Genomic DNA, 25,489 nt, shown 5'->3' with positions numbered 1-25,489 from the left:
TGCGAGTAAATCGGTAATGCTAAGTTCCAAAAAGTGTGTCTACAAAATTTGTACACATACACACATACACACACATACATACATACACACAAACAGACATCACCTCAATTCGTTGAGCTGAGTCGATTGGTATATAACACTATAGGTCTCCGAGCCTTCAATCAAAAGTTTGGGTTTCATATAGCCTTTACGTATACTTAGTATACGAGAAAGGCAAAAATATTCTATAATAAAATTCTCAAACCCGTACCCGACCCGAACTCGACATTTTACTAATTTCCCAAACCCAAACCCGAACCCGTCGGGTTCGGGTTCGGGTCTGGTTTTGGGTTTGAAAACCCGAGACCCGACCATCTCTATTGTCAATATCTAGAAACAGTAGAGCCTGTGGCAGCCCTAAAACGGAATACATATAAACGGTTGGAGCTATTGAAAATCCAATAAATTGAGATTGTTATGAATATCACAAATTTCTGAGTTAGAATTGTTTCGTTGATAATTGGATTCAACGAAAAGAAAACAGATTTCAAAAACGAGCAATGGGTAATGTTTTCAACATAACCGCGAGTAGACGTAGGACTTGTATAAACGTATTGTATTTACATTTAACTTCTTACATTTGCATTCATGGAGTTTGATTATAGGTATTGATATTGGAAACGACAACTTCCATGCTTTGTAGAATTATTAGCAATTTGTTTATTCAAAACCTCTGGAAATAATTAAATACATACTTAGAATTGCTTTGTTTCTAACTATTAAGCCCTTATTTACTCAAGCAAATGTAGGTCATTTATATATATATATATATTTTTTTTATCAATGATAGTATTTGAAGTTTAAAAAATCTATTTATAAAATTTTCAGACCCGGGAAAAATTTGCTATTTTAAGGGAACTCCCGTTTCGAAACGAAGAAATACAGCACCAATTTCGTTGCTTCTTTTTGCTAACATGCGTGCTTACTGCTGAAAAAAATCACAACAATAAGAAACAAGTCAAGGAGCAGTAACCCTACTAAAATAGAGGAGGTACTGCTAATACGTAAACGAAAAAATATTCAATGTTTTGATTCCAAACTCTACGTCAGGTTTATTAATACAATTTCTCAGAAAATGCAAAACAAAGAATAACATAATCCTTTTTTAAATATTCTATTGGAAATAATTTTTTGTGAACTTTTTTAAAACATTTACAAGTAATACAGCGAAATTTTCTATGCTAAAATGAATATTAACACTATTGCTGATTGTGCATCTTTAATTGCTAATGCCTTCTGCAAACAAATGAAATTAATTATTTTAATCAAATTTTTATTTTCATCAGTGTTATTTATTTTGTTTGCTGGGGAATTAGAACTGTTATAGTATAACCATGTACGTGTCGTTTAGTACCAAGCACAACTTAACAAATGGCCAATCATATGACATGACTCGTACCCATCCCGGGATCATGTGGATTATGAAACCAATCACTTAGATGATCAGACCAAACTCTCTAATTTTATTCTTCTTCATACACCACCGCTGCCCTCGCTGCCTCAGCCATCATCGGCCTCTAGCCGTAAACTCCGAGCGATACGATGGGCGATTGCATCCATCGCAACCAGGGCACCGACACCCAATTTTTTCACTATGGATTTTGACAGGTTCGCCTGTTCGTGCTTTTTTGGGTGATAAATTTATCCCCCAGTGTCAAATCACCCCAATACTGATTTATTTTGCAATAGTATGTGCGAGAATTTTGAATGTTTACGTTTTTACAGGAGAATATGATGCAAAACGCCCATTTCACTCAATAATGCAACATGATACAATCATGAGAAAATAGAGAATAAATGAACGAATTATAAATTAAAACTATTTTACACTCGATTGCATGCTTTAAACTTAAGAATGTTCAACTTATTTGCTCAATTCGTTTGAATACTACTTGCACAAGGCACTGTCTATGCCTTCGTTCGTTTTATATCATTTTCACCCTGGAAATTGTTTATGTTGTATTCGCAGTGCACTTGTATTGGTGACTCAGAAAAGATGTGACAAAGATGGCGTAGCTTGTCATCCCCGTGATCGCAACCGACCCCACTGCATCCGACCGCAATCAAGCACAGAATGACAAAAAAATGCGCCCACTTCTTTCATGCATATTCGCAGACCCACCGGCAGTTCTACCGCTGGTGACTGCATGATGTCGCTGTGTAGGTAAACAGCAAACGAACGAACGAAACGAAAAAATGCGCGAGCAAAAAGCACGTCAGTACGCGCTGCTGTCACAAATTGTAATGACTCGCACACGGCAGACACTGCTTCTTTTATACACAAATAAAATCTTCCGATAGACCCGAAGGCCCCGTGACATACCGCATTCTGATGTCCGTGTTAGGAACGCACGGTATTGGTTACATATGAAATTTTTACTAGATTTGACAAGAATTGAAATTTTCAATAGCTTATCGTTAATAATCTTAAGTTTCAATGAAATACGCAAATTGCTGGAGAGTGTCCGAGTCGATTGATATATGAATCTTTAAAATCCATCGAAAGATAAAGGCGCTAGTAACGTTCAAAATCTTCCCTTCCAGCGTAACGCTCTCGATTTCCAAAAATCTAAATGACACCCGGTATAGTAAAGAAAGACGTAAGTCCTACGTCAAAAAGATTGATGGTTTAAAAAACATCGACAATACAAAGTGTCCTCTTTATAAACTGAACAGTCCTTAGTCACAAGCCCACGGAAACCTGGAAAAGTGAGAATAGCTGGGACGCTGCTGCTAAAGTAAAAGAAGTGTCACTAAACGACATGCTGCTGAAGGGACCGGACCTTCTTTCATCGTTGCCCGCCGTATTGTGTCGCTTTCGTCAGCGTCAGGTAGTGATTGCGGGTGACATCTGTGAAATGTATCACCAGGTGAGAATTAAAAAGGAAGATCGGCAAGTTCAACGTTTTCTCAAGCATCTTCGGCTCGCTCGGCCTAGTTCCGAACTTACTAATTCAAGGAAAGATGATTATCCAGGACCTGTGGAGAGCTCAAGTAGGATGGGTCGGCACTATTCCGACAGATATCTTGGAACAGTGGGAGCGATGAATTGTGCAACTCTCCAAATTGAACCAAGTTCGTATTCCACGTTGCTATTTTCCAGATTACGATCGGGACGCATTGCATGCCTTGGAATTATGTGTATTCGTGGATGAAGCGAATTAGCCTTCGCCTGTATAGCCTACGTTAGAATCATCGATCAAGGTCGACGACGCTCTCTGGTAGCCTCGAAGGCCAAAATTGCACCGTTAAAGCCTTTGTCAATCCCAAGGCTGAAGCTTCAGGCGGCGGTTATTGGAAGCAAACTAGCGAAATCTATCGCGGAATACCACACTCTCCCGATCGCGCGAAGATTCTTGTGGAGCGGCTCTTAAACAGTCCTGTCGTGGATCAACTCGGATGCTCGTGAATATCGCCAATATGAGGCGATATGAATTGGTGAATTTCTGGAGGAGACTCAAACCGAGGAATGGCGCTGGGTACCCACCAAACTTAATGTTGCAGATGAGACCACTAAATGGGAAAAAGGACCCCCACTGCAGCCGGATGGTCGCTGGTTCACTGGACCGGACTTCCTTTATAATTCGGAGAATGAATGGCCACAAGAACGGGTGACCTTGAACACCGAAGAAGAACTTCGTGCTTTACACGTACACCGCGTGCAGTTGATGCAACTATTCCTCGAGTGTGAGAGGTTCTCTAAGTGGGAATGAATGCTTCGGGCCACAGTGTATGTGTGCTGGTTTGTAGATCGTTGCGGAAAATTCTGCAAGCAAGATGCTAATCCAGCCGATTGTACACTGCAGCAGGAGGATCTTGTGCGAGCTGAGAGAATGTTATGGAGGCGTTGTACAGGCGCAAGAATTCGTAGAAGAGATTATGGTTCGATTGAAGAATAAAGCATCGGATAATGAACGGCTGGAATTGGAGACAAGCAGCTGCAGCAGACACCTTTCTCCTTTCTTGGGTGAGTTTGGCGTGAATCGTATGGAAGGTTCGATAGAAGCGTCTCCTCTGGTGGCGTACAATGCGAAGTATCCAATAATACTGCCTAAAAACTCATCAACACTGAACCTTTAGTGGACTGGTACTACAGACGATATGGTCATCATAACGGGGAAACTGGGGTAAACGAGATTTGCCAGCTATACCACATCCCAGCACTCCGGGCGGTTGTGTGAAGAGTGATAAAAAGATGTAACTGGTGCATTGTATACACATTGTATACAAACCGGCGGCACGCGTAACTCCATTTGTCCGCCCGTTTTCACTTGTGGGCATCGACTATTTCGGTCCGTATATGATTAAGATCGGCCGGAGTCAAGTGAAGCGGTAGCACTTTTCACGTGCTTGGTGGTAAGAGCCGTCCACTTGGAGGTAGCTGCGTCGCTCTCTACAGAATCGTGTAAGCTAGCATTGCGACGGTTCATTTCACGAAGAGGTGCACCAACACAAATTTATACGGACCACGGAACAAACTTTGTTCCAGTCAGCTTGTCGCAACTAATCGAGAGCTAGCAGAGATCTTCACCGATATCAACACTCGGTTGTTTTTCATCCTAGCATCTTCCCCGCACATGGGCGGTGCATGGGAGAGGATGGTCAGAACAGTGAAGACATCAATGGAATCAGTTGGCAATTGCCGTGCACCATCAGAAGAAGTGTTCCAAACCATTCTGTGCGAAGTAGAGTCAATGGTTAACTCCAGACTGCAGTTCCAAAATATACTGATGCCTGTGAAATGGTCAATCATAAGTAGTATGCGGAAGAATCACATAACGAGAGAAATACACGGTTTGGTGTCAGGCAACAACTTTCCTCCTCGAAGCTTCACTAAATATCTTTCTGAAGGTGATGCTCTACTAAGCGCAATCATGTTCGCGATTCCACTCGCAGTGTACAACGTACCAGTTGTACTGCTACAGCGAGAAAGCGAGAAGTAAGAGATTGGCGGAATGAGTTTCGTATACACCTCGCAGCCTCGCATCTAAAGAACATCTCATAGAAGAAATATGCCCAGGAACTATTTCAGTAAAAGTACCTACTAACTACTAACCAATTGAGGCGATGACTACCGACAAATTGACAAAAACATTGGAATTTGTGAGGCACTGCCTTTTCTCTAGACTACTAGGATTATGGTAATCGATTGCGTCGGTTCCATATCGAGGAGGAGTGTTGAAGATCCTACCAACAAACCTCTGTCCGCTCATATCATACACCAAGTGCGTGAAAGTGAAATAAATTATAAAATAGAGGCAACTGTATCAACGATGGACGGATTTCGAAGTATTGATTGCGCACTGTTAGTACGAAATTGTTGCATAAATTCAGCTATGCATATGTGACTTTCCCAGCTCATTCAAATCTTGCTAGAAGACAGCCAGTCAGGTAGAGCCATCGACCGACTTTCATATCTGTTGCTCAGAATTAAGCCCAAATGTAGTCTCATGTGAAAACTCGGATTTAACAATCGAGATAAGATTGTGAAGAACTTGGAGACTATTGGCCAACCATTTGAAACGGTGACTGAACCATACGTCCGCTTTGAACAGGAATCAACAAATGTTAAGATTAGTAAATATGGTTCTCATTTCTAATCCGGTTGGTATTAGACGACGTTGAACACAGCAGTAGACAACCGGGGTGAGTGAGAAGTAGCTACAGTTTAAGTGCTTTGGCGTATAATATATTGCATAATGTATGAAGAAAACCTTAAAATAGTATTGAAATTACAGTCAATGTACAACAAATTAGACGACAGAAAGTTTACTAAAACTTGCTCCAAAAGCTGTTGAACATCCCTCTTCATGGTACGGGGCTGCATAGCTCAGCCAGAAAAGCAGCAACCACAGACAGAAAAGTTTATAAATTATTACGATCATAATGGGCCGATAACGTGTCCGGATAGCGACCCCGACGCGTTTGCGGAAATGAGAAGAGACAGCTCTCCTAGCTAAGGTAGCTAGGATGTTTATGCTGGCAGTTGGATGGAACATAAATCACAGAGAACAGACATTCACAGCTAGAACAAATTTCCGCTTTGTCAGAATTAAATTTTGAATTTGCGTCGCATTACACATCATGATGCGTCATTCCATATGTTCATTTTATCCACCACTTACATCTTCATAGCAGCTTAGTGATGGCAATGATTTTTATACGATGACTTTCATATGACTTTTATATCCATCAAGACATTAATTTGAATGATACCTAGCTAAATAAATGTCTTGATTGTGCACATATGCTTGAGGTTTTTCCTTTTTATATCTGAGCAGTGCTAGAATCGCTAGATCTGTAGAACGATAATCTAGCAGAGTTCCTGCTAGATTTCGAAATGAACAAAAAGCCCGTTTCCACTAGGGGAACTGGGGGTAGGACGCCCACGTTAAGGAAAATGCCATTTTTATCAATGAAAACCACCATTTCAGCCAGTTTTCATCAGCGCATACTGAAGAACAGCATATCTGCGACTGACTACCGATAACAGATATCTAATTGTCCATTTTATTGCACAGAAATTTGATTTTTAAAAAGCACCCGAAAAAAATGATTTTGAAACCATGCGGGGTGAGATGCGCCAGTGGATGGGTTAAAACGCGCATGTGCTTATCGTACTGATTTTCATTTTAATTGCCTACATTAAGGCAATTAACCGAATGTTTCAGCTGTTTCGGTCATACGAAATGAGCATGGGCGTAATGCCCCACACCGACCTCAGAAGTTTGAAGGCCCATAAAATCGTTTTAAAACCATTTTTGACGACGATTTCGTGTGGAACATAAAGAACACGAGTAAGCAGCATGGCTCATGGCTCAATTATTAATTTATCAATGTATAACAGCGACAGAAAGACTAAATTCCACCGAGCTAGAATTGCATCAAAACACGCAAAAATCGTTTTTTCGAGTTTTTCATGTATAACTAGAGAAAAATCATGAAATATATGTATCCAATGGCAATATTTTTCATTGTTTTATCGTATAGACTATTGAAAATAATCAAAATGGGGATATTTAACCTTATTCAGGGGTGGCGCGTTTTAACCCCTATGGGCGTGCTACCCCCACTTCCCCTACATCCAATTAGAATTCCATTAATTGGTTTCTCCTTATCACTCGTAAACAAAAGTCTTTCCAACATCTGTCCGAATGGGGTGCCATGTATAGACATTAGACAACCAAAGCATATCTGTTTGACAAGTTTTTCTGGCTGGGACATTGAGATTGATACTGTTCAAAAGCATCCACGTTGTATAATTTCTTGCGTGGAGCTCTGGAGCCGCTTCGAAACCGGACCAAAACTGTGGATGAGACATAACCCGCTAATGTTTCCAGGATCGATTTCCTGGGACACGATTGGCTTCGAAGATGGCCACTTGTCTGCGGGTGCTCCAAACGGACAGTGGTAAAGCAATGAATCACTCATTAGAAAATATTTTCAGAGGAATTCCCACCATTCCGGGAAAGTTCCCGCAGGAAATTTTTGTAGCAACTTCCGAAACATTTACGGAGAGAAACATTTCGAAAGAAATTTTGAATCAATTTGAAGGATGGATTTCCAAGGAAATAAAAATAGGGGCACATACTCAATGATCTCTTTAGATGATAACAATGGAATTGTCAGTCGAAAACAAACAATAGTCAAATGATGATTTTTATGAACAGTTTATCCGATTGGATTACAATATCGAACATGGTTTTGATATGTAGAAAGACAGTTAAATACTCGTGAATTTCTTAGACTCCGTATGGGAATATTTTTCGCGATTATGTTTTGATTCTTTCTTGACGATTCTCAGGTTCTCACGATTTTTAATTACTTTTCAACTGCCTTTACCTCAATCTTATTTAGTACAGTCTTAGCGAGCCCCTCCTTTCTCCAATGAAAAATCTGCTCCACATTTTGGCCTTGCATGTCCGCACGAACCCCAGGCCGACACGTTTCGCTCTCATTGCTTCGCGGTTATCCCGTTTCAGCTCATCAGCAAACTCTATCGCTTACTGACTCATGAGAGTTGACCGACGATGTATGCAGTAGCTTCCAGTTGAGGGTAATTACAACAAACATACAAACACGCATTCCACGCTTTCATCGGCGGTTTTGTGTGCAGGCAGAGCCGACCGAGAGCCAAGCGCGCCATGCATTATTCAAACGATGTCAGGCAAACTACGGACGGAAGCATGGAAAAGCGATCTAAACCTGTTGTCGCTGGCATTGTTTAGTTGAAACTTATCCTTCTGGTGTTCAGTCCATGATTAGGACCACGATGGCAGTTTGTTGCTATCAAGCTCGGAACGTCGTCGTCGTCAGCAACAACGGTTCGAATTACAATGTTGCAAATTGCTCATGGCGAATGCATTGAATGCTGGCAGCTGGTTGTGGCAGAGGGAAGTTGGGTATTTGCGGTGGTTGTAGCGGTCTTTTTTGTGGTCGGCTGTCAGTCAGTGCTGATGAAGACACGAAGAAACGGATTCTATTTATGCAGGTTTGAGCGACTCATATTTCAGAGAATGATATACTCTAAAGAGTGAAACCAGTAGTGATTCAGTTTTATTCCAAATTTTCGACTAATATTCTAGTTTGAATCTGGAGCAAAATAGAACAAACTCGCTGGTTTCCCCAGCAGTTTTCCATTCATGTTTTTCATTTTTTCAATTAAATGAAATCATTATGTTGCTGCCAAGCAAGATGCCGTAACTGCAAAGTGGATTGATCCGTAGATAAAATGACGCATTCATACACCAAAACAATTAAATATATTCGAATCTCGTGATTCATTCGTGGTTCAAATCTGCAGAAAATTGAACTGAGCGTTATACCAGTTTTAATTTTTTGACAGTTGACTGGTAAAGAATAAATCTAGAACATCTGCTGGGAAATTCAATCTGACAGCCTCGAACGATTTGAATCACTGATGATTTTACTCTAAAGTCACTAGAAATCGTAAGTTTCGGCATCCACGAAAAAATTGGCAAATTTTGGCAACCCCTTAAAAAATTTAAGCTGTTGCACGACTATAGCTTTTACAAGTTGCTTTTTCAAAGTAAACATACTTTTTCTCACATTCTGTCCGTGAAAATTATAAAACGGGCTTGGTAGTCATATGGCAACTGCTTCTGCCTCTGGAGGTCGTGGGTTCAATCCCAGGTCCATTCCATTCTCCTACTTTGTATCATTATGTGAAAGATTATGATTTGAAAAATGTATTGAAGGCAACTACTTTCCTCCGATGGTTTGGACTAGTCATCAACACGTCGAAGGCGAAGTACATGATATGAAAAGGTTCAGGAGAAGACAATGTGAGCCATCCACCACGGGTTTGTATCGGTGGTAACGAAATCGGGGTGGTCGAAGAATTAGTGTACTTGGGTTTCACTGGTGACTGCCTAAAATGATACCAGCAGAGAAATTCGGAAACGCATCGTGGGTGGAAACCGTACATACTTTGGACTCCGCAAGAGTTCGCCGTCGTACCAAACTTACTATCTACAAAACGCTCATTAGATCGGTAGTCCTCTACGGACACGAGACCTTGACGATGATAGTGGGGGACCAACGCGCACTTGATGTTTTCGAAAGGAAAGTGCTGTGCACCATCTACGGTGAGGTGCAGATGGTGGACGGTACATGGAGGAGGCGAATGAGCCTCGAGTTGCATCAGCTGTTAGGAGAACCATGCATCGTTCACACCGCGAAAATCGGACGACTGTGATGGGTCGGGCACGTAGCCAAAATGTCGGATAGTAATCCGTTGAAATTGGTTCTCGACAACGACCCGACGGTGAATCGGCAAGGTGGTTCGATCAGGTGGAAGACAAGCGGACCGTGCTGAATGGAGAAGACTCTTATGTACTGCACAGGCCACTTCGGTCTTAGTTCAAGAAAATAATAATATTGGCATGGTAAATGATTGGTAATGCGTACTTGAAAGAATACAATAGCCACCATTTCGCGGTCTTGAGTTTCTTACCCAGCAACTCCTATTCCCACCTCCTCGTGGCGCTGGCTGGGAGCATCCTTAGGGAAGCTCGGGTAACCTACCCCAGTGGGAACTATGGTCGTTTGCTGACAGGGAAGGGGGATTTGCTCTCCCGAGGTGCAAATCCGATCGAACGTCTGTTCCCCATGTTAGGGGCGGCTGATCATCGTCCGAGTGCCAGCGAGGGACTCAAAGCAAAACTGTGCACACCATGCTGCATCGTGTCAGCATCGAGAAGGCAGCCCCTTCAACGCGATGTAGGTAGCGCAACCCTGGTAAGGTAGCCTACCGAAGATTCTATAGTTACCAAAAAAGGCAAAACTAAATCAAACGGATTGATTCAATGGCAACGAATAAAGGACAACGATTGGAAAGTCGGATCGTGGAACGTAGGAACATTGAATGAACCCGCACGTGTTGGGCTCCTGGCTCGTGAGCTGCAGAAGGTCGGCGTGAGTGTGGCAGCAATCCAGGAAATACGGTGGTTCAGAACTGGAGAACGTGAATTCCGGGCGGTGGAACCCATAGCAAACACATTTAAGTTCCACATCTACTATAGCGGCAGTGACAGAGCAGAACGATGAGTTGGCTTCATGGTGATCGGGAAGCAGATGAAGCATATTATCCGGTGGAAGCCGATAAGCGACCGCATTTGCGTGTTGAGAATGAAGGGCAATTTCTTCAACTATAGCCTGATCAGGATCTATGTCCCAACGAACGTTAAGCCTGATGACGGAAAGTATGAGTTCTATGATAAGGCCAACGGAGAGTGGCCAACACACGATGTAAAGATTGTCATCGGGGATGCAAATGCGCAGATCGGAAGAGAAAGTTTCTTTCGCCCTGTCATTGGTACGGAAAAGCCTTCATTCCACTACCAACGATAATGGCCTGCGACTTGTAACCTTTGCTGCAGCTAGAGGGATGGCAATCAGCAGTACTCACTTCGCACGTAAAAATATCCGCAAACACACCTGGCATCATCCGAGTGGAGACACTTGCACACAGATCGACCACGTGCTGGTCGATGGACGATATTTCTCGGATGTTATAGATGTAAGGCCCTTCAGAGGTCCGGACATCGACTCGGATCACTATCTTGTAGTTGCAAAAATTCGGGCGCGACTTTCCGAATTCACGAAACAACAGAACGATGCGTTTCAATATCCAACGCTTGTCAGTTGAAGGAGTTGCTGGACGAGTGGATAGTAGATGCCGCCGGATCTGGAGACATCAACCGATTGTGGGAAAAGATCCACGCGACTTCAACAGCGCAGGAAGTGTTAGGCACTGCACAACGACGCCAACGAAATGGTTGGTTTGATGAGGTGTGCCAGCGAATGACGGACGAGAAAAATGCTGCTAGGAGTCGAATGCTAGTGGCTCGTACCCGTTCCAACAGAGAGTGATACAGTGTAGCAAGGGCAGAAGAGAAACGAATTCACCGCAGAGAAAAAGGCAACACGAAGAGAGTGTGATAGCTGAAGCGCAGGAGAACATGGATAGAAACGATATGCGGAGGTTTTAAACAACTGTCAATGGCATAATACTGCGCCAGTGGCAGCCAGGTGGAAAAAGCACTTCGAAGATTTGTTGAACGGTGAAAATGAAGGTATATTAAGGAGCAGGATGGACATAGTAGGCGACGGTCAAGCTGTGGAACCACCAACGCTGGACGAGGTAAAAAAGGCTCTAAACGAGCTGAAAAACAGTAAAGCTGCTGGGAAGGACGAGATCCCGGCCGAGCTTTTCAAACATGGATTAGAGCAATCGATCCACAACATTATTCAGTAAATATGGGAGGGTGAAGAACTGTCTGCAAGTTGGTTGTATGGAATCATATGCCCAATATATAATAAAGGGCGCAGACTAAAGTGTGTCAATTACAGAGGGATCATCCTTCTTGCAGGCTCACCATCTGTTCGTTGATTTCAAAGCCGCGTACGATTCAGTGAAGAGAAATGAGTTGTGGCAGATAATGTCTGAACATGGTTTTCCGGCGAAACTGATTAGACTGATACGTGAAACGCTGGATGGCTCGAAATCAAGTATTCGGATTGCAGACGAAGTGTCAACCTCGTTTGTGACCTTAGACGGATTGAAGCAGAGTGATGCACTTTCGAATTTATTGTTCAACATTGCACTCGAGGGCGCTATTATGAGATCTGGCGTACATAGGAACGGCACTATCATCAAACGGTCTCATATGCTCCTGGGCTTTGCGGATGACATCGACCTTATTGGAATCAATCGCAGAACAGTAGTGGAGGCTTTTGTCCCACTGAAGAGGGAGACGGCAAGGATAGGCCGAACCATAAAGTTGTTGAAGAGTTTGTTTACCTTGGAACGCTTGTGTCATGTACCAATGACGTTTCCCGTGAAGTTAAAAGAAGTATTGCTAATGTGAATAGGACCTTCTACAAGCAAACGGAAACGAAATTTGCTCTTTACAAAACTCTGATTCTACCAGTGTTCCTTTATGAACCTGGAGCATGGACGTTAAGGAGGGCGACCGGAGAGCTTTTGGGGTTTTCGAGCGAAAAATTCTGCGTACAATACTCGGAGGGAGACCAGAAAATTCTGTGTGGCGCAGGCGCATGAATCATGAAAAATTGAATGAAATGAAATCTGCGTGAAAAAATCACTTTGACTCGGTTTGTTAGCAACCACACGAGTAGGCAGGCAGTGCAAGAGATTTTTCTTTTGCCCAATAAAGTAGTTTTTGGAATGGACTTACCTATTTTCGCAAATTAGATGAACGGATAACAATCACACTATTTTAGCATTCATGTTAAATTCACTATTTTCATTAGTATAGTGACAAAGTTAACCAAAACTTTTTTGAACAATATTAGAACACTCGTTGCCAAAATTCGGCTGACGATTTTCACTTGAAACAGCACATTATAATTGCCTACTGGGGCGGATTTAGCTTGAAGGGGGCCCCGGGGCCGACAGTTTGTGGGGCCTCAAAATGTACTAAAAAGGTTGGTTTTGGTACATAAGTTTTGTGGGGGCCCGGGGCCACGGCCCACCGCCCCCCTAAGTACGGCCCTGATTGCCTACCTTGCTTATACAAACTTATACTATTATCATAATGATTTACAGTGAATAATGCACTAACATTTCATGAGCCGAAAAAGCATCCAACACCAGAGCCTAGATTAGGAAAATTGGCCGAACATAAAGTCCATTTCGCACAAAACTTTTTATGGATGAAATAATAGATTTTAAACCATTATTGTGGTTTTTGAACACTTAGCGTAATAACCAAAAGTAAGAAAGCCGTTTGGTGGCATAACTTCGGTAAGAACTTCAATATATGAATATTTAAATCGATAAATGTGCCCCAATAACAGCATAATAGGTTAAGGTTTGAGCCTTATACTTTATACAAAGAATAAAATATTGTGAATCGTACAAAATACGAAAAAGTGCGAATGTCGGAAGAAAGAATAGCAAAAACAGTATGAATTCAAGAAGTTTGTACTTTGAAATGAAAACTCGATCAAATTTGGTATTTTGAATGGTAAAATATTTAAATTGAGAAAAAAGGATTTATTTCCAATAAGAAATTCATGACCGAAAATTGTGATTGATGAATCTTTCATACGAAAGTACGAAAGATTTCAATCAACATTTCTGCTTTCTTCAAATTTGGCAACACTTATTTCAAAAACAAGTTTTGACCGGTGCGCCGCTGCAATTTCTTTACCGCGGCGCCGGTGACTTTTGGGCGCGCCGTTGAAATAATTTCAGTGCCTGGAGGTGGTTTTGGGAGTTCATCCTCCCCCAATTTGTTAGAAAAAAAGCGTTACGTAAACAGATGTTCTGGTCATAAGACGAGTTTGTACAATTCCATTCAATTCCACTACTTTATTGTACCTTTTACAGATACGTATTTCGACCTCAACAGTAAGGCCATCTTCAGTGTCTCGTATTTGACTCGACTTACTGTTAAGGTCGAAATACGTATCTGTAAAAGGTACAATAAAGTAGTGGAATTAAATGGAATTGTACAAATTTGTCTTATGATAAGTAAATACATTCCACTATAAGCTTAAAAAAAATTCGAATCAGATTTTTGGTCTTTTTGTAAGATTTCGACCTTAAGACCAAAACTCCAGGGAATTTTTGGATGAACGGTAATGGAAAAACTGTTGAACGTTCGTCCAATTCAATTGAGATCTCCAAATGAATAAAAATGTGCGTGACTCCGATGTATTTCTCTCGCAGTGTTTGTGATGTTTTTGCTGCAACTGGATTAGGGTGGTAATATAAAAATTATTACATAATTTTAATAATGACATTAGTGTTTTTTATTTATTTGTTTGAGTCTTCGAAAATATATGAAAATCGCACAGACTGGAAACTTAAATATTAATTTTAGATCTAAACACATTCTTCCACATATTAAAATCAAACAAGGGGTACACATCATTAAAACGTTGACAACACACATCTAGCGGATTATTTTGTCAATAAAGTGTCTGATGCGCTGCACGACGAAATAAATCATATCGCTTGGTTATCTTTTCTGGAGCGTAGAACCGAAGCTTTCCCAAGAGTTCAGAACAGGCGATATTGCCTTGGAGCAGGTCAAAAATCAGCAAGCGTTGGAGAAACTCACGTCGCTGTTGTAGCGTTGGTAAATTAGTCAAGGCACATCGTTGTTGGTACGGTGGAAGAAACTAACGTGTGCGCCACGGTAGGTGTCGAAGTGCATATCGTATGAAAACCTTCTGGACTCGTTCCAGACGAGCGATTTGCACAGCGTGATACGGGGCCCAGATAGTAACACCATATTCCAAAATACTTCGAACAAGCGAAACGTATAACGACTTGAGGCAATAAACGTCAGTGAAGGTCCTCGTGTTACGCCTTATCATTCCCAAAATAGCAAACGCTTTGGCGGTAGCAATTGCGATGTGCTCAGAAAATCTTAGCTTGCTATCAAGTGAAATACCCAAGTCCTTGATGACCGCAACTCGTTCCAGAATGATATTCCCCATCGTATATTGAAAATTGATTGGAGAGTGTAAGCGAGAGAAGGTGATCACGTTGCATTTTTGACGTTCACTTCCATGCCATTTGTTACGCACCAGCCAATCAAAGCATTCATGTCCATCTGAATAGCACAGCAGTCTAGTAGGGATGTCACTATTCGGTATATTTTTAGGTCATCTGCATACATTACTTTACATGATTTGAAGATGGAGGGTAGATCGTTGACGAAGAGCACAAACAGTAGTGGCCCTATATGGCTACCCTGCGGGACCCCGGAGTGTACAGAGAAAGGCGCCGAAAATGCTGAGCCAATTTTAACATATGCTCTACGATCAGCCAGGTACGATTGAATCCAGATAGTAAGCCAAGTCGGAAGTCCATATCGTTTCAACTTTTCGACCACCAGATTGTGAGGGACACGGTCGAAAGCTTTAGAGAAGTCGACATAGATAGCGTCCACCTGCTCACGTTTCTCAATTTTGTCTAATAGAAGGGACACGTATGACATGACACTTGTGGAACGTTTCTTAACAAACCCGTGCTGATAAGAAAATTATTTTGAGCTTTTTAGTGGAATGTTTTCACCTGTCATAAGACGAGTTTATACAATCCCATTGAATTCCACCACTTAATTGTATCTTGAAAGATACGTATTTCGACCTCAAAAGTAAGGCCGTCTTCAGTGTCTCGTACTTGACTCGACTTGAAGAAAATGATCGCAGCTTACACTATTTATACTATGCGTAGGTATAATAATTTATCTAGGTACTTATCTTACTACGGTGCTTATTTCTACTCGCTTGATGCGCTTAATGCTTAGGTAGATAGCGTCCACCTGCTCACGTTTCTCAATTTTGTCTAATAGAAGGGTATGGATTGGAGTTATTGCAGCCATCTTCCATAAGTTTGGAAAACGCGCCTCACTTAAAGAGCGGTTGAAAAGCAGCGTAGTAGGTAAAGCTAACGAGGAGCAGCATCCCTTGATGAAGCATGGTTGAAGATTGTCAGAGCCAGGGCCTTTCGAGGTTTCAATGTTTAGGAGCTTTCTATGCACCTCTTCTACCGCAAAAGAAACAGTTGGTATGTTCAAATCATATTCCGGTAAGCTGCTCAAGTACTGTTCAGACAAAGGTGGTGAGTTATTACTTGCCACGTTTTGAAAGAAAGACGAGAATAAGTTTGCAGAATCGATCGATGAAACTGATGTGGTATCCTTGTAGAACACGTTCTGAGGGATTCCACCGGTTGAAGTCCATTGTCGCATGTACTTCCAGAGACGCTCTGGGTTCGTTTTGACTTCATTTTCAACTCGGTGAACGTAAGACCTGAAGCAAGATTGTTTCAAAGAGTTGAATTGACGCTCTAATTCCCACACAACCGCCTTTAGATCTTCGCATCTTTGCCGAAAATATCGTCTACGCGCTTTCCTGAGCCGATTGCGCAAATTACGTAGCTCGCCACTCCACCAGGGTTGCTTATTATCTAATCGGCGAATTCGTTTCCGTAACGGCACATTATGTTGAAAAATTGAATCCAATTCTTGGTAGAATCTGCTAACGGCATCGTCCACGTCACCCACCGCAAGAATCTCTGCCCAGTTGATCGATGATACTAGCGTATTCAACTCGTCGTAGTTGCAATTAGTAAAATCATAATAGTACACGTCAGTTGTGTAGTCAGGTTGGTGTTGGTGATTCTGCCTTTGAAGAAGTCAATAGTGTTGGTATTTCTGGCTTTGAAAAACTCAATTCTATCCAGCTTTCCACGCTCGGTAATGGCGGCTTGTCGGTGTGTAAAAATCAATCGGTCACTGTACTTTTTGACACTAGCTGGAGGAAAACTCACTGGCAAAAAGGCCTTTCTTCCCTTTTCCTCACCCAGGAACGCCAGTGAGCTTTCCTCCAGCTAGTGTCAAACAGTACAGTGACCGATTGATTTTTACACACCGAAAAGCCGCCATTACCGAGCGTGGAAAGCTGGATAGACCACACAACCAGTATTGTCGGCGTAGCACCAACTTAGAATTCGGAAGTCGGGACTTCCGAACCGAACTTTCTTCCGAAGTTTTATCTGTCAAACTTTGTTTGCGCTCGCACCAACGAACGGCGTCATCGAGCTGCAGCGCGCGCAGATAGGAAACAATATTGCTTTGTAGCCATTCATCACATCATCCCTGCTTCGATAGACAGCTACGCGCGCAAATGCTGCATCCATGGTTTGCGCGCCAAACGTGCACGCGCCCGAATTTATTTGTTAATTGTCTGTGCTGTTTTAATTGTTCTATTGCCTATAAAAGGCAAATCTTGTCCGTACTTTTTATATAGTGTTTATCGTTCCCCACCGAGTAGGCACGCTGCCTCTCGGTGGCAATAAATTAGATTCAAAATTTAAAAGTAAAAGTGTCGTTTATCCGTCGTCGTCGATCCAACCATCTCCACACAACGTAGGGCCCAATCTCTGGCCGCAACCATGGTGCCGTGACCAGGATTAGCCGTAAGAAGCGGCCCCGAACCATCAAGCTCAGTGGCGTATCACCGATAGAAAGCCATCCGAACCGGCGTGTTCAATTCGATAACACATCCATTCTCCTGCTGGTCGAATCATCTGGTATCCCGTCCAACAGTAATGTGTTTCCGAAGCACCCGCTTCACTGTTGATTCGACCATCATCCGTTCCGCTGGCACCTGGGAATCCGACCTGAAACTGGGTGAAGCCAGGTCATGTTGTTAGTATATGCAACAGGACCCCCAAAGTCCAGCATCCAAACCAACAATCATCATCCATCCACATTGTCTTAACAGTGAGATAGTTAATCGAATCCAACCCATTGTATCGGACGACAGCGAAAACTATGAAGCAGACGAGGCAGGCAAACGATCGTGATCTCTTTCGAACAGAGCGACGGCAGATGAAAGCAATAACGAATCCATCCATCCTGTCCGAACTGGAAGTGTTAAGTGTCCAATTAGTGTACCAGTACCATCCCTTCGAACCGTCGTGTCCATCCTGCGGACGAGTGAATTCGGTCGTCCGGTCCAGTGCATCAGCTAACAGTAACCGTTCATCCACATTCCGGACCAACGCGCACCCTTTAGAACAATACGATTCAGTCCGATCGCCATCCAACCATTATCCTACTGGTCGAATCGATGCAGTAATCCGTCCACCGGTATTGTGGACATCCGAAGCAGGCAGCTCCATTCCTGATTCGACCATCAGCCGCTCCGCTGGTATCTGGGAACTCCGACCTGAAACTTGGTGAAGCCAGGTCAAGTTGTCAACTGCGATAACAGGACCCTCCCGCCAACCAGCTATTCCAAACCATCAACCATTCCAAATGCAAAATTATCATCGCAGAATCCATAAATTAGCACCAGAAGGAAGTACCCAATTCAATCATCGATCAAACGGACCGTGCAACAAGTGTGACAGCCAGCAGATGAACCAAAGCTGACGAGAATGACGAGATAAAAACGATTTTTTCAAATTCGTTTTGGTGTGCCGGGATGTTTGCGCTCGCACCAACGAACGGCGTCATCGAGCTGCAGCGCGCGCAGATAGGAAACAATATTGCTTTGTAGCCATTCATCACATCATCCCTGCTTCGATAGACAGCTACGCGCGCAAATGCTGCATCCATGGTTTGCGCGCCAAACGTGCACGCGCCCGAATTTATTTGTTAATTGTCTGTGCTGTTTTAATTGTTCTATTGCCTATAAAAGGCAAATCTTGTCCGTACTTTTTATATAGTGTTTATCGTTCCCCACCGAGTAGGCACGCTGCCTCTCGGTGGCAATAAATTAGATTCAAAATTTAAAAGTAAAAAGTGTCGTTTATTCGTCGTCGTCGATCCAACCATCTCCACACAACGTAGGGCCCGATCTCTGGCCGCAACAAACTTATTGATGCGTTGTTTAGCGCATCTTTAGGCGAATCCAGCGCACTATATCCGAAGTTGGGAAAGTTCCCTGTATCCGGAGAAAAATCCAACTTCGGTATAAAAAGCGTTATAAATGTATTCCGGATGGACAATATAAACGAATAAAAAGGAAAGCAGCTCAAGGCCTATACTACGGGCAACTGTTGCATATTTTCTCGGTATCGGTAAGGATGAGTGTTTTCTAATTGTCTTAAAAACTGGAGAACGACCCGTTACTTTAGGCTTAATTATTTCCTTGCTCGAAAGAAGCTTAAGGTCACTCCTGACGGAATCCAATTTTCAAAGTACTCGCGTTTTTAAGGGCACACCATGCGATACGGAAGCAACGCACAACTGTCATTTTTATTTTTTCACGCATGCTGCGACGCAGCAAAGCTGAAAAAATAAAAATGACAGTTGTGCGTTGCTTCCTTGGTTGCTGCTACGTTTGTGGTTATAACTTCTCTATGAATTCTAGAGAATTCGTACCCAGGAGTTTTGATAGTTTATCCCTACAGAAATTTTGGGTATTTCTTCCTCCAAGGATTTCAGGAAACTTTGGCCCCTTTCAGACTCATTTTTCTTGAATTCTGAAATTCTGAACAATCTCTCTAGGACTCCCAGAAATTCCTACTTTATGAATTCTGAGAAAATGATTTTCCAATCATTCTGTTTTCATCCATCGAGAGGAATTCAAGGGATTTTCTTCCTCAGGAGTTCCGAAAACTTGCCTATTCAGGAATTATTGGGAATTATTCCACCAAAAAATCCAAAGAACTGCAGAACACTCTCGCCCCCCCTCCTCAACCCAGGTATTCCTTTTTCTAAAATTCTCTGGAAATTTCAGAGAAATTTTTCTTCAAGAACTCTAGGAACTCGTTATACAAAAGTTGTGGGATATTCTTACATTTGTATTTTTGAGAATTTCTCCTTCAGAAACTCTGGGATATCCCAATTTCCCTTTGATTTTAATCTATCGCCAGCTGCTTCACAGCGACTTTTCGCAGCATGCTTTCGAGGCACTAAGTAACACGAAAACTGAAGATTGCTAAGTCCTGTTTTATTATTATTCTAATTGCTTCTTCTTCTTGTCTTCTGCGGGATTCCTTCGATAGGACTTCTTAAAAGTTCCTTCTTCAAGATTTCCTGTGAATTTGTGGGGCGAGGGTGGTATATACAAGTTTTTTTTCAATTCACTCCGAGAATTCCTAATCTATGAGTTTTGGGGATTGAACGAATCCAGAAGTTCTGAGGAGTGAATAATACGAGTCCCAGAATTCCTGGATAGGAAACTCCTGGAAAATTTCCTTCATCAGTTCCTGTAAATTTCTATATGATTTTTACATATGTCCTTCAGGAATTTTTTCATCTGTTTTTTTTTTGTTGGCATGACATCCCCATTAGAATATTGCCGTATCGCAGCTTGGTGTTCATCCAGCACTTCTTCAGTTTCTGTCAGCGAGGTTTCTGAGTAGATTCACTATTTACTTCTTGGGCTTGCTGTGTGGTCGCCAGGATAAGGAAGAACTTTTAAAGAAATTCATGAAGAAATTTCAAGAAGAATTCCTGGATAAATCACTGGATGAGATAGTAAAGAAATTCCTGAAGAATTTTTCAAAACAATCTCAGGTGAATTTTCTCATGGTATTCCAGAAGGATTACTTAACAGTATACGATATAAATTATGCTTATTGCCATTATTGCACGAGACATGCAAATAATATTAAAAAAAGGGTATTGTTCGATGCAATGATAATTTTGAATCGCGCCGATCTGAGCCGCCGACGCCACCGCCAAGAGCAACCGTGGAAAATTGCGTTCACGCCGCCGCCGTCATTTTTTGGGAAAAGCTATTTTCGGACAAATCAAAATTCGTAGAAATGTCATTATCACTTACCATTACCAATAAAAAAGTAATTTTTGGGGGAATGTTATTTGCAGGCAAACCTCATTTTCGGGGAAATGTCATTTTTGGGGAAATATTAATGTCTGAGAAATCTTATGTTCGGCGGAACGTCATTTGGCCATTTTCGAGTAAAAGTAAATGAAACAAGAGTAGAAACGTTATTTTCAATATAATGTCATTTTTGTGTTTCGCGGAAACATCATTTTCTGAAAAAAGATATTTTCTTAGAAATATTGTTTTCGAGCGAAAGTTTATTTCAGAAAAAAAAATATTTCCGGTGTAAAGTAATTTTCAGTGAATTACTTTTCCCGTGTTATTGTCTAAGAAATCAAGACAAAATTTTCAAAACGACGTTTCAGTAGTACAGAAGTGAAACTGGATTTTTCTCAACAATATCCCTCCCTCCTTTCTCAATAACCCCACACCCCTCTGTTATGGTTTTCTTAGTACATAGAATATATTATCCAAATTTGTTACGAAATCTAGATAGTTAGTAGGGTTTGATGTTTGTCATCGATACCTACAAATGCAGTGAAGGACAACATCGCTTTCAATAAATTTTTAAAGTTTCTGTTTAAAAATATAAACAACTTTTTGCCAGGATTCCTTAATCAAACGATGCTCACGTCTACTTACCAAGTATGACTCCCGCGTGGTAAAGGTGACCGGATCCTGTGGATCACCGCTTGGGCATTGATAATCCACCCTTCCTGCCACCTGTATCAGCTTGGAGCCCGTTCGGGCCAAATCGATGAGATTCAGCCGGAGAGTATCGGCCGAAAATTCCACCTGGATAAATGATACAAACCAAATAAGTTGCGAAGTTACAAAACGATTTTTTCTACGGTGCAGTTTACCTTCCGTAGACATCCGACGAAATTGTTGTGCACTCGGGCGCCGAGTAGGGCTCGAGGGTTGACGGCTCCACCGACGTAGACTCGGGATGACGAAAGCATTGTGAACTTCCCGGCAATGTGCGAATGGTCGGTGTAGACATCGTCCACGACGGCAACCAGCTGGAATGATAAGAAAGAACATAGTATTTTAGAAAAAATGTCCACTTGATAATGACTGCAAATTCGGTAGATTTAGAATGTATTAAACTCTCATAGTTATCATCTGGCCTAAAACGACGTGACCAAGAACTCATTGCCACACCTTCTGTCTAAGAAGTCTCACATTCCCTTCTTTCTTTCCGGTCTAAAAGGAATGTTTTTATGCGTTTCATGGTAAAATCCCACCTTTTACTATGTGAACAGAAGTTTCAGGATGCGAAGCCAGTTGAAAAAATAACACTCTTTCGCAAAATAATCAACAAATTTTGTATATGCATTGCCACAGATCTCGTAAAAATCGTACCTAACGTAGAGTTAAAAAATGCTGATTTGATGCTGTTTGCCATTTGATGGAAGAAAAAACTTCATGTGAATGTGATTGTTACTTTTGCCTCTCCATCTCAGTTGAAACTTTTCAAAACTAGCATTCCTCGATTTCCTTCGATGATGCGAGCTGGCCCATTATGGAAAGCTTATTTCCTTTTACCCATACTTATTCCACACAAGAACCTACATAGCGAAGCAGAGCTCCGTCTCCCGGCACCACCGGACTAGAATACATGAAGCGCAGAAAGTTTCGCCAATTTGTGCGTTTCTGCTACTGTTCCGCCCGTTTCTCCACTTGGAAATTTATGGCGCTATTTGCATTTTTGTTCACTTTATCATAGAAAATGTGTGCGCGGGGAGTGTGTTGCAATGTCCAAAGTGTAGCAGAAGCATTGTGTAAGAGAGGCAGTAGCAAACTTTGGCTTTGCCACTGCCGTTGCTGCAACCGCTTTCGGGATCTTTTCCGAGTAATTTAACTCGGTTTACGAGAACGATGGCTAGCTGGTAGCCGGGACGGGAGTGTTCCGATCCCAGATGGTGGTCTAGTTGGATTTTAACTATATTTGCAGTTTCCGGCCGTTTTTTTCTATCTTTTTCTCTGACTGTGCTGTGTGATGTGGTGACTTAGGAGGCATGCAGTAATCGCATTTCACAAACTGTTGGCATCCCGCAATTCGTTATACCATGAAAGGAAACCCGATTTGTCCATTTTGTAAGGCAAATAAAGAGGAGCGTGCATATGACTCATAGTTTAACATGACATTTACTTTGGACATAGGACGAAATGCTTTTTGGCAACGAATGCTGACTAGCAATGTCAATCACTTTCACGCTACATTAGATTTGATAACCCTGAATCGGGAAGCTAAATCTGGCACCTAGTAATTACGAAGACTTCTATCTCCAAATCCTATCCATCCGCTATGAACGTTTAGATTGGAGATATCAACTTGAACATTTCTGAAATTGACAACTAAATTGGATTGTTTTCCGAGTCCCAAATTTCAATGTGGCACAACTGACAAATTCGCTTTTACGCCACCCTCCCACCTAGGGAGGTAACACCCAGAAAAAGAGAATTTGGAAAATTAGTTTAACCTTCGGCTCTCATCAGCTGAGCTCAGATACAGCCTCAGCAGAAGCATTCGATTGTTCGATTTGTCAGGGTAAGCCACCACTTTGCACATCCTTTGCTCATAGGGTAACAGAGATATTTTTGACCATCGGATGTATTTCCTACATATTATCAAATAAAATTATGCTTTCATTGTACATTTTTCTTCAAATTTGATTTTCGTTACAACTTTTGCACATAGTGAGACATATATTCAGAGGTCCTTTCTATAGTTCTCCCATTATCCAGTATAGGATAGGAGGCAACGACAAATGAGACCAATTTTCCTCATGCCAAATGTGGGGACGTCGTTGTCGAATGACATCCCATCATCGCCACTTGTTTGTCCGGAAAGGTCTTTGACTTTGGCGGTTGAGTGGTTCTATAGTTACATACAACATATACTCATGCTGCTGGAAGTAGTATGATGACATTCACAACTGGAAGCAGTCGTGTTCGCTCTTGTTCTTGAACAACTCCTTTATCCTTTCATAAGCTAAAGGAAATGGGACATTGTATTGCGCTACCACACGTTTCGTACAGGATCAATAGACAATAATGGCTGCCAGGAGGTCATTGTTGAAGTAGGTGTTGGTTTATTGTCATGTCTAGATGTAAGATAAAGAGTTTATTTAATTGGAATGACAAGTTTATTTTTCTGCGAAATACAGTAATATTTTGATTTTATCACTGCCCTGGTGAATTTTGGTGATAAAATAGGAAATGTGACAAAATCAGAAAAACAATAATTTTCATTTTTTTAATTTATTATAAATTTTAAAATACATGAACAGAACCCGTAATTTATTGTCTAGAAGGTTTACAAAAATCTTAACATGTACTCAGAAATTATTCATAATAAACCACACGCAGTGAAAGTTATTTCATGAAAACCATGGTTGTTTGCGGAAAAATCCTAACTGCCAGAGGCAATTGAAATGTATTAATAATAACAAATATGTAACATAGCAAATAAGGATGATAGTGTTAAGAAAACATGGAACACCTAGTCTATGAGATGAAATCATATATTAGATAAGCGGTTCTCAATCTGGGGTACATGTACCCCAGGGGGTACCTCGAACAAAAATGCATAATGGCGGATGTATTATAATTCCAATAAAAACTTATTCAAAAAAAAAATATATTGAAAAATATGCTTGCGAACTAAAACAAAAAAAAAGGTTCTGAAGCTTCCAGTTGAAAGACATAAAGCCTTTTTTTTTTCAAAAGCTTGGCTTCGTTGCAAGAAGCTTGGAAGCCTCCTTTCAAAAGGATCTTTCCTAAGCAACTCGGAAGCCTCCTTTCAAGAGGCTCGGAAGCCTCCTTTCAAGAGGCTCGGAAGCCTCCTTTCAAGAGGCTCGGAAGCCTCCTTTCAAGAGGCTCGGAAGCCTCCTTTCAAGAGGCTCGGAAGCCTCCTTTCAAGAGGCTCAGGCCTCCTTTCAAGAGGCTCAGAAGCCTCCTTTCAAGAGGCTCAGAAGCCTCCTTTCAAGAGGCTCAGAAGCCTCCTTTCAAGAGGCTCAGAAGCCTCCTTTCAAGAGGCTCAGGCCTCCTTTCAAGAGGCTCAGAAGCCTCCTTTCAAGAGGCTCAGAAGCCTCCTTTCAAGAGGCTCAGAAGCCTCCTTTCAAGAGGCTCAGGCCTCCTTTCAAGAGGCCTCAGAAGCCTCCTTTCAAGAGGCTCAGAAGCCTCCTTTCAAGAGGCTCAGAAGCCTCCTTTCAAGAGGCTCAGAGCCTCCTTTCAAGAGGCTCAGGCCTCCTTTCAAGAGGCTCAGGAAGCCTCCTTTCAAGAGGCTCAGGCCTCCTTTCAAGAGGCTCAGAAGCCTCCTTTCAAGAGGCTCAGAAGCCTCCTTTCAAGAGGCCTCAGAAGCCTCCTTTCAAGAGGCTCAGAAGCCTCCTTTCAAGAGGCTCAGGCCTCCTTTCAAGAGGCTCAGAAGCCTCCTTTCAAGAGGCTCAGAGCCTCCTTTCAAGAGGCTCAGAAGCCTCCTTTCAAGAGGCTCAGGCCTCCTTTCAAGAGGCTCAGAAGCCTCCTTTCAAGAGGCTCAGAAGCCTCCTTTCAAGAGGCTCAGAAGCCTCCTTTCAAGAGGCTCAGGCCTCCTTTCAAGAGGCTCCAGCCTCCTTTCAAGAGGCTCAGAGCCTCC

General features: G+C 42.1%; 1 protein-coding gene across 1 annotated transcript in view; it reads right to left on the bottom strand.

The window, feature by feature from the left end:
* LOC134206328 (neurexin 1) overlaps positions 1–25,489 on the bottom strand; it is a 532,462-nt gene that overhangs the window by 86,890 nt on the left and 420,083 nt on the right. The window contains exons 11-12 of the mRNA XM_062682027.1: positions 21,714–21,872; positions 21,493–21,645 (exon numbers count right to left, since the gene is read on the bottom strand). Coding sequence (XP_062538011.1) covers positions 21,493–21,645; positions 21,714–21,872 — 312 coding nt within the window. The remainder of the gene's footprint in view (positions 1–21,492; positions 21,646–21,713; positions 21,873–25,489) is intronic.

Source organism: Armigeres subalbatus, chromosome 1, assembly GCF_024139115.2.
Source record: "Armigeres subalbatus isolate Guangzhou_Male chromosome 1, GZ_Asu_2, whole genome shotgun sequence".
NCBI classification, from domain to species: domain Eukaryota; kingdom Metazoa; phylum Arthropoda; class Insecta; order Diptera; family Culicidae; genus Armigeres; species Armigeres subalbatus.
This window is presented reverse-complemented; position numbering and strand designations above follow the sequence as displayed.